Source organism: Montipora capricornis, chromosome 10 (assembly GCF_036669925.1).
Source record: "Montipora capricornis isolate CH-2021 chromosome 10, ASM3666992v2, whole genome shotgun sequence".
NCBI classification, from domain to species: domain Eukaryota; kingdom Metazoa; phylum Cnidaria; class Anthozoa; order Scleractinia; family Acroporidae; genus Montipora; species Montipora capricornis.
In genome coordinates, this window is record NC_090892.1 from 59283873 (window position 1) to 59293872 (window position 10000).

At 41.6% G+C, this 10000-nt stretch overlaps 1 protein-coding gene across 1 annotated transcript in view; it reads left to right on the forward strand.

The window, feature by feature from the left end:
- Positions 1 to 8617, forward strand: part of LOC138018880 (membrane-bound transcription factor site-1 protease-like) — a 37441-nt gene extending 28824 nt beyond the window's left edge. Inside the window, exons 23-28 of the mRNA XM_068865557.1 lie at positions 220 to 335; positions 2213 to 2497; positions 3548 to 3766; positions 4112 to 4234; positions 6094 to 6269; positions 6913 to 8617. Coding sequence (XP_068721658.1) covers positions 220 to 335; positions 2213 to 2497; positions 3548 to 3766; positions 4112 to 4234; positions 6094 to 6269; positions 6913 to 7176 — 1183 coding nt within the window. The 3' untranslated portion in view covers positions 7177 to 8617. The remainder of the gene's footprint in view (positions 1 to 219; positions 336 to 2212; positions 2498 to 3547; positions 3767 to 4111; positions 4235 to 6093; positions 6270 to 6912) is intronic.
- The last annotated feature ends 1383 nt before the right edge of the window (positions 8618 to 10000 follow it).

Genomic DNA, 10000 nt, shown 5'->3' on the forward strand with positions numbered 1-10000 from the left:
CTGTCCTGGCATGCGAAATGTTCTCTTCCGGTTTCCGTCCGCGTCTCAAAAACGCCCGTGCTTTAAGATCCCTAATATTGTAGTGTATCTTCGACGCGGTGGTGTCGATGATTATCTCCTTCAATGCTCTTTTGTTCACAAGCTGGAATAAGCCTTTAAATAAACTGGTTCGCACGTGCAAAGTGCGCGCCTGATACATTTTGGTATTTTCTGTTATAGGAATGGCGATCATATTCACACTAACTTCAGAGATATGTATATGCATCTGAGAAATTCTGGCTATTTTGTTGAAGTCCTAGGCTCTCCTTTCACGTGTTTTGACGCTTCAAAATACAGTAAGTGATCTCTAATTTTATTAATTTCATGACGCATATATTACAGTCATCTGGTGGAACAGCGGACATGAACGGTTATCCCAGCGAAATGCATTCTCGTCCCCAGAGTCCGCTTTTCTTTTTGTTAGCGACAAGAGCACGGACTCTGGCCACACCCAAGGCGGGAAGTCCGTGGATCACCGACTTCCGGCTCTTCTGCGCATTCTGTGAAATTTGAAACAATAACGTTCGTCAACGGTTACAACGTTAGGGAGTTTAAGATCTGCAGCGACGACGTCGACGAAAACGCCACAAAACATTGATGTCGTTGATTAAAACAGCATAAATCGTGCTGCACGTAGGGCACGGGTTTTAGCTCGTATTTTTGCGGTTCTCTGCTTAACGACGACGTTAAATCACCAAATTTTAGGTTTTGACGACAACGTGAGCATGCAGCAGAGAATCTTTCATTCTCTATTTCCAGTCAGAAAGCGCTCGTACCGAGTTGTTTTTAGGATTCTTCGCCCTAACCCTAACCCGAACCCTAACTCATATGACCAGCGAGACACAACCCCCAGTATCCGCAACCTTTTGAGTTCTTAGACCTAATGAGTGTAATTCAGAGCTAAAAAATGGCATCGACCGTTTCAAATGGCAACGACCGTTCTGAGAAATGGCACCAACCGTTTCAAATGGCAACGACCGTTTACGAAAGGGAAATAAGCGTCGCCGTCGTCGTTGTAGATCGTAAGGGTCCCTATTATACCACTTCCGCGACTGCGCGTATTTTTGGCTGTGGCCAGAGTCCGTGTGCTTGCTGCTGAGCAAAAGAAACGACAATGTGCGAAAGGTCGTCGCAGGTAACGAAACAACCCGTCCGTCCGTTCAGTAATTAGGGAGCTTAAGCAAGCGCGTTTTTGAGACGCGAACGGCAACCGGAAGTGAGCTTGTCTTCACACAGCGACATTTACATTACTAAGTATCTTTTCTCCATTAGAGATGATTAAATTAAAAATCTGGGAGACACCACTGTCCTGGCTCACGAAATGTTCTTTTCCGGTTGCCGTCCGCTTCTCAAAAGCGCGCATGCTTAAGCTCCCTGATAATAGATCACAGAAGACGATAAAATGGGAGAACGTCGTTAGCGTCACACACGGCTATCTGGGACTTTGAGTTCTTGGAATGTCGCCCCGTTGAACTCAGTACAGCGAACTAGACGATGTCCTCAGTATTTTACGGACGGAAAGGGTGTCCCGGCATACAATAAAGTGCATGGGAAAAGGAACGCAACGGTGAACCTTTACATCATAAAGCGAAACCAATGAAATAACAGACTTGAATGACAGTGAAAACGCCCTGCAGCGAGGTGAATAGTGGTGAGTATTTACATCGCCGCCTCGCGACTCGATAAATATCCACCACTTTCACCGACACTGAGGTGAATAAATGTTTTAGTATAAACCACACAAGTTGAATAATATCCTACTTTTTCGATGGAATTTGCTCCTCGGTAACCGAAGCGACCTTGAGACCATTTTGTTTTCCTTCGTTTACTCAGAGCTGAACAGTAGTTGCTTTTCATCTCAGAGTTGGCCAATCAGAACGCGCGGAAAGCACTATTCACTTTTGTGGTATATACTTATGTTCCATATTTTCGTTATATCGAGGATATCGTTATGTAGAGGTCGACGCTTTAATGTACTTCATCCGGGAATTATGGGCAAGAATTTCCCTTCATTTGCTTTGTACAAATGTTTTCGGTACCGTTTTGTCCTCAATTTTATTGACAGATGAAATTAAAAATATCTTAAATTTAAGGTTAACGATTCTAAAGTCTGCGTTCAGTTTACTTCAATTTCACATTCTTCAGCTGAATCATTTCGTTCCATTTTTTCTAGGCACACTCCTTTTGGTTGACAGTGAAGAAGAATACTTTGCTGAGGAAATAACCAAATTGAAGGACGATGTGGAGAATAAAGGTCTATCAGTGATTGTAGTTGCAGACTGGTTTAATGTACCAGTTATGAGAAAGATTAAATTTTACGATGAAAACACGAGACAGTGGTGGATGCCTGATACTGGTGGAGTGAATATACCTGCGATTAACAGTCTTCTGTCCCACTGGAACATGGCTTTTAGCGATCAAGTGTACGAAGGGGAATTTGATATTGGAGAAAACAAAGGTAACTTTTTTTAAACTCGCCTTTCTTTCGTTGAGTGAATTTCGTGATTTATGGGCACGAGTGAAAGTTGAAAGTTTTCAAAATAGGCCTCTTTCGATATATTAAAAGTCAGCTTACAAGAGAGGTTTAGAGGACAAAGACAAAGGAAAGTTGATGATATGCTATTATCTTTAACATTCATTGCATCTTGTTTCTATTTTATTTTTTTGTCCTTCCTGCCTCACTATCAAGCTGAATATTGATATTTCGAAAATGGCCTTTTGCACGCGTTCCTCCCCCACGAGAGGAAGAACGCGCGACGAAGCCCTAAGAGTCTCTCCGTGGGAGGGTATACGCGAGTGCGATTTGAGAACTTTGAAAACATCTCGAGTGACCATAAGGGTGGTTACCATATTTTAAATAAAATGCTTTCGTAAATAGGTCCCTTGTTACGAACATTTTGTTCACGGCTTTTGAGAGAAAATTCGGGTTCGGACTGTTTGTTGAACCATTCAGCGTGTTTTGACAACAAAATCTCGTTGATTTTTCTTTTCAACCTTTTTTAAAGTGGCTAGGTCAGAAATTAAGCTTGTCTGTGACACAGGCTACCCATTATATGGGGCTCTAGTTTCCGGCTTAAAATCCCGTCGTGGCCATCAATAAGTGAGTCCAGAGTTTGCAAAACGTGCACACGTTTATTATATGATTCAATCATATAATAAACAAAGAAAGAAAGATATTTCTAATGCAAATTCTTGCAGCTATTTACCATAACAAAAAAGACAAGTATATCCTTGTTTTTATCCCGACGCGCACATTCGTTTTTTGAAACTCCGAACTGGCTTATTGATTCAAATTTCTGTGGTCCCGAATTAAACTCCTTCGCTCTTTGTAAATAGGCAACTAGAAGTCGTCTTGTGGTTGCGTTGCAGTGATGTTTGGTTTATTTAATGTTATCATCAAAACACGGCTCCGCGAGCTTCAAGCTTAAAATACTACAGTATAAAAAATTGAGGTTCCTTGAAAAATTCTTTTAAGGTGGTTATTGATTTTCTCTCCTCCCCTTTTTAGTGTTGTATTCATCCGGTACAAGCATAGCCTTGTTTCCATCTGACGGCGTGGTCATTAAACAAAAGCTTAATCATCAGGGAAACGAGGTTGTGACGGGAGAGACTAAGACCGAAGAAGACGTGGCAGTACTTGGGCTTTATCAGATCCCGGGCCCAGAAAGCGGCAGGATTGTTTTATACGGTGATTCCAATTGTCTCGATAATGCGCATATGGAAAAAGGTAATTGTTTAGTTATTAAAAGTCTCCGCGGGAATAGTAACCGAGGTCGTTGGTTCGATTCCCAGAGGAAACTCTCATTTCCATTTCAGTTGTCCCCTCATACTTTGGCAAGTAACCTGCACATCTTCTTTCTCAGTGTTACATTGCTTCATCGCCATCATCAGTGGAATGATGATTATCTCCCGTCATCGTTTTAAATTTCTGTGAGGCCGTCCTTTTGGATTTGATGACGCAGTATCCAAAATGGCGGCTCCCATGAGACACGCGAGGTATCGAAACCTTGCGCGATATTTTGGAAGAGGTTTGAATCAAATTGGTATGAAATTATCCCTATTCTATCCCCAGATTGTTTCTGGTTATTGGACTTGCTTCTTGATTTCACATCAAATCAGCTCATGTCTCCGGTCCTCAAAGACTTGAACCGCGGACCACCAAAGCCTCCTGAATCAGTTCCTGAGAGAATGGATGGTAAGCAGCGCATGGCGTCGTCTCACTGCTGGACGCCTGAGCCTCACAATTGAAATAAATGTATTGTAGTTATATGCACAAACTTTGTTCGAAATAGACAAGAAAACATCTGGTAGGTTTCCGCCACTTATTGTGCAATTTTCGATGTATCATGGGAGCCTGTTCAGACCGCAAACAGGTCGAAATTAAATGACGTGTCCCATGGTGTCCCCGTTAAGCACATGGACCCAAAATTCTCTGCATTGTTTCAACTCCGTGTGAGAAAAAACAGAAATGTATCTTCCACTGGAATCCTATATCTCGATTTTTTATGAATGATGTAACTGTATTCCGGCAGGGATTTCCAATGCCCTAGAATAGTTGGCATAACCTTATATAGCATAAAACAACTTGTGTGAGCGGGCAAGCAATGATATGGGTACAGGAATCGTTAGGGAGCTTGATTGAGGAGGACGACGACGACAGAGGTCTTCTTTATTTTGCGTTCGTACGAGAAAAGAGACCTCTGCCATCGGTCGAAACTCAATGTGTTGAGCATGCGCGGCAGTATGAACGGTGTGGATGTTTGGAGAGAATTTGATTATTTCATGTCGTCGTCAGGACGAGAATGGCAAGGAAATATATCAAAATATGAAACACCACGCGGGGCGTGCAAAGCTATTGTATTTGCTATTAAACCTACTGTTTTGTGGCTTTCTCTTAGTCGTCGTCGTCGTCGTCGTCGTCGTCGTCGTCTTTGCTTAAGCTCCCTATTAAAGGCGCGCCTTCGACCGACTGTGGAGGCGCGGTGGCCTCATGGTTAGAGTGCTCGACTCCGGATCGAATGGACCGGATTCGGGTCCTGGCCGGGGGACATTGTGTTGTGTTCTTGGGCAAGACACTTTACTCTCACGGTGCCTCTCTCCACCCAGGTGTATAAATGGGTACCGGCGAAATGCTGGGGGTAACCCTGCGATGGACTAGCATCCCATCCAAGGGGGAGTAGAAATACTCCTAGTCGCTTCATGCTAATGAAACCGGAGATAAGCGCCGCCCTGATCATTGATGGGCCTTCTGGCTCGTAAGCATAGACCTCGACCGACAGGCTTTTCGACCGTTTGTTTTTGTTATGGAAAATACGCATTGCTTATCGTAGCGATCTGATTGGGTGAATTTTATCTTTGGCGGGATTTTCACATATGAAACGCAATGCCTCTAGGGAGAATGTGGGTCTTAAAGGCGACTGCCAAACGTGATTTTTTGTAGCTGCTTTTAGAGCAAGCAAATGGTTCTCCATAATGAGCTTACAAACGTTCTGGCATAAGGTATGATATGTCTTGTGTTATAGAACGTACTTTGACATTATCCCAACTAAATTTTACCTCTAAATCTTCACTCTAAATCTTCACATCTTATCTACGTTTCTCCTTTCATAACAATCATATTTTCACTACAATACCCATCTCGGTACACTGTGTGATATACTTTCCTGTTTATGACAATATTAACAATTTCAAGAGTGTTCATTTTGACCAGTGATAGAAGTTGAGGAAACTAAATCATTTTCAAGATTTATTTAGATACTTCATAAATGATCTTTCTCTCAGGAAATCGATTCGTATCCAAAGTTTTACTTATTCTCCATCATATAATAGTTTTAGTCAGGAGGTGCTCTTGAAAGAGGATGTCATTTCTGTCACATTCCATAGAATGCATATAATATATGTATTTGTATTGTTAGAATGGGTTTAGACTATCGGCTTTTTTGAAGACACGGACAACTCCTGTGCTGCTCTGTTTTCCAGATTGTCGCTTACACAAGACAAGAAATTCCAGATCTTTCTTTCTCATCTGATATCTTGTGTTCAATTCATCTTCAGGCAATCATCTTCATAAGTACTCCAAAGTACTGGACCCAACCCAACTTGGGGCCATTGAAACAGTACCTTTGCCCGATTGCTCTGCCAAGGCGTGGAGTAAGCCAGAGCCCCTTAACATCACGGCCCCAGAGAACCTTCACAAGCAAAGATGGCTGCTTTCAGTAAATTTAGACCAGGTAGGTGTTAAAGTGAATTCGTTGGGTCGATTTTTGTGAGCCACCATAGTATGTATCCGTGTATACGCAATGCCATAATATTATGTATTAAGTATGAAGACAAGTTGAGTTGTATCTAAGGTGAAAAGTTCCGGCCGTCGAGTTAAGCTTCCAGTTCTTCAGGGTGACCTAACCTTGTTTACGACAGTCAGTGGAACAACCTATTGGAAAACTTGTGAGAGTGGGATACACTCGAGTAGCCGGGTGTTGTTTTCTTTTGCGCCCTAAGCAATTCTCAAGCTTTTCTCGTTCTTTCCTGTTTCCTGGCTGTATGTATTCATTACTCGGTGGTTCAATTGTGAGCCAGTTCTTCACTGGGTAACGCGTAGGACCAAGAGTGAATTAGATAAAAGTGGTCATCAATTTGTCCAGGATTGTAGCTTGCCATGGAGGCTAATGCAGGGGAATCTATTAAAGTATTTGCGTTTGAAAAGATTTCCCCGCATTAGCCTCGATTGCAAGCTAGTCCCAGTCCAATACGAATATGGTCTTTTCACCCTTGGTAGTGTCGTAATGGTTGCCTTGCAATCTCTTCCACCCTTTCTAAAACATGTCGTTCATGCTCAAAATGCATTTTTGTTGGTTCTTTTCACATATTATTTAGTTACCTGTGATTGTACCGCGTCACGTACAGCGAGTTGCTCCCTACCCGGATGTAGCCGATTCAGACCCGGATGAACTTCCCGCCTCAAGTCACATTAGTGTCCTGTCTACCCTCCCCATGTCCCTTGTTTTCTTTACTGGTCTAGTTGTTATTTATTGCGCCGTGCTTTCGTGTCGAGCGCATCGTAAACCACGAACCAAGAAAGGAAAGAGCCCCAAGCAACCGAGATTGGCGATGCCAAGAACTAAACTTCCGTTCGTGTAATCAGATTGGACGTGAGAAATTATTACGATCAACTGTGTCCCCGGATTTCACTTCGAACCATGAAGTGCTGTGAGGGACATCTTAGTGGTGGAGCCTCGATGTGAAGTCTATTAAGACAGAGACCCCGGGCCAGTTCTTCGAAGCAGAAATTCCAACAACGCTGGAGGCTTCACATGCACTTCATCAAGCAAGACTTAACGACATTTGTAGCTAGATGGATTCAGATAAACAAACAAAACAAAAAAACGTCAGCGAGTGGTACAATCGTTCCATGTAGACAAACTGAAAAGGAGGGCCAAGAAATGTCTAGCGGGGATTTACAAATTCCACAAACGGCTCCTGTTATTTGGGGGCTTCTAAAATTTTATTTTCCTCAGCGGTAGAAGAGTGATTGTTGATGCTGAATTTTATACGATAATGATTCGGAAAGATCGTTTCATGCGACAATAGACCCATTTCAGTAATTCCCAATCTGGAGGACAAAACAATGGTTGTTCAAATGCAGAACAATTTATTGTTTTGTCTTCCAGATTGGGATTTAACTGAAAAGGGTGTATCGGACGGTAAAGAACCGGTAAAAAATGTAATTTATTTAAACGTTCTTGTTTACGTTTCGAGTGAGTAACATGGACTGTTGCCGGGGTACATGGACAGGACTTATTTTCCGTCTTCCCATGTGAGAGATACAGGTGTCTGACTGCCTGGTTTAAAGTGCTGCTGGGAAACTATATTTTTTTAATTCCGGAGAAGTCAATAGAGCGTTTTCACATGACGTCACGGCGGCCATGTTGGTGTTTCAAAACAAAGTAATGGCGGCCATGATGGTACCAAACAAATCCTCCGGGAATTAAACTCTATTTTTATGTAAATACTTTCTTTTGTTTCAGTAATTCAATATGGCTGCTGGTCACGTGAGTGAAAACGCTCAATTTCAGCACCATTAAACCAGAATTTCATTCCCACGATCGAAACGTTCATTCTCCTCACTAGTACCCTTGAGTTATTTGTTGAGTAATCATGAGAATTTGGTGTTTTATCAAGGTAACACCTCGTAAGCTGATAATAATCTTCATTCTTTATACCTGTCTGACTGACTGACGTTTCAATGAAATTGTGAAGAGAATTTAGATATCGATCACTCTTGGGAGTCAAAGGGTTGTCTTGTTGCGATTTTGCCTCTAAAGGGCCGCAAGAGTTGTCTAAAAGTTGGCATTCGCTGATCGCACACCCGAGACGGTGAGATGCATGGGCTATTCCTGAGATGACGTCACAAACTGTTTTGCAGTGCAAAGAGGTTTATAACGCCATTTCGTGGATCATGTTGGTGCATGCTTCGTACCATCTGAGCCCAGCGTGAGACGAACGACATTTTGTTTTGTTAAATTTTATAATACATCAAAACTTGAATATTAAAGTGAAAACTGGAGATTGTTTTTTTCAATGCGTGAATGGATTTATCTTGACCAAGAAAAATATTTTAGGTTTGGGGCACTTGAAGATTCGTCAAAGTGGGTTATGTCTTATGTTTGTATGATTATAAACAAAATGTGGGAAACTTTTCAAGAACAGGTGGTTGTTGTTGTTGTTATGCGCGAAAAACTGAAAAGGACCTATTATCATTTCTCCTCTCTTAGTTGGAGTAACACTTGACGGCAACCCTAGATTGTTATTTAAATACGTAAGAGACAAAGCTTAAACCTTTAAAAAAAACTGTTTGTTGAAAAGTTTCGACGACTTTTAGACGCAACTTCATATCATTGTAAAGTCAAAATTCAAAGTAACAACTGGAAATATGGAATACAATAAAACATTCTTTGGCTTGCATCTGACGTCATTGCAGCCATATTGGTGAACTGAACAGTAGCGACACACACTTTTACGTCACCTATCGTCATGCATTAATGTGCCAACCAGAGATCTATTGGCTGTCGAAACAAAGGATTCTTTTGTTTTGTGGTTGGCAAAATTTAAATAACCACAGAATTGTTTATAAACAGTGAAGTCTCCCATAACGAGAGAGTCTTTGGAATTTGGCGCTGTCATTATGCAAAACGCCCGCGACACTTTGCTTTTGTTTTGTCCCGGGATTGGGGGGGAGGTACTTTAGGTATTTCTGGGGTGGGAATGTGCCGCTGGGACCCTGGAACCCTTAGCCTATACCAGAGCTAGTTTAAGCTGGATTTTGCTACCCTATACTAGAGTAAACTCCCCAAATCATTCCTATCCTAGAGTAGCTGTTTTCCAGAAACTGAGGTCACTAGCACAGTCTAAAGCAAAGCCAAAACAAAACCTTGTACCACAATCGCTTCTCTCTTAAAAAAGATTTATGTATACTTGACAAGTTTTTTTTCCATCAAGTCCTAAATTTCAGGTTAACCTGCTTGTATAAAGAACCGCACGAGTGTTGCTTTTTGGGTGCAACAGCAAAAAAACTCGACTTCCTAAATAACCTACGGTACAACCGAAACAACAATGTATTTTATACACACACTTTAAAAGTTCTGTATTACAAAGGTGCAACGTTTTCATTTCAGATATTCAAAACAACTTCTATACACAAGCATAGAAGAACTTTGCTACAGGATAATTCTGAAAGTAAACTAGGTACTTTAAACTTAACGGATTTTCGATGATTTATGTCAAATAACATCGTCCTTTGTCTTTCAAAAACTGTGTACCTTTCACTTATTGTGGGATTTTTACACAAATATGCCGTGCTTGATCGAGATGTTTATAGCTATAAACATCTCGATCAAGCACGGCATATTTGTGTAAAAATCCCTCGTAAAGATCGGACGAAAGCGTTATTCAGTATTGTACGAAA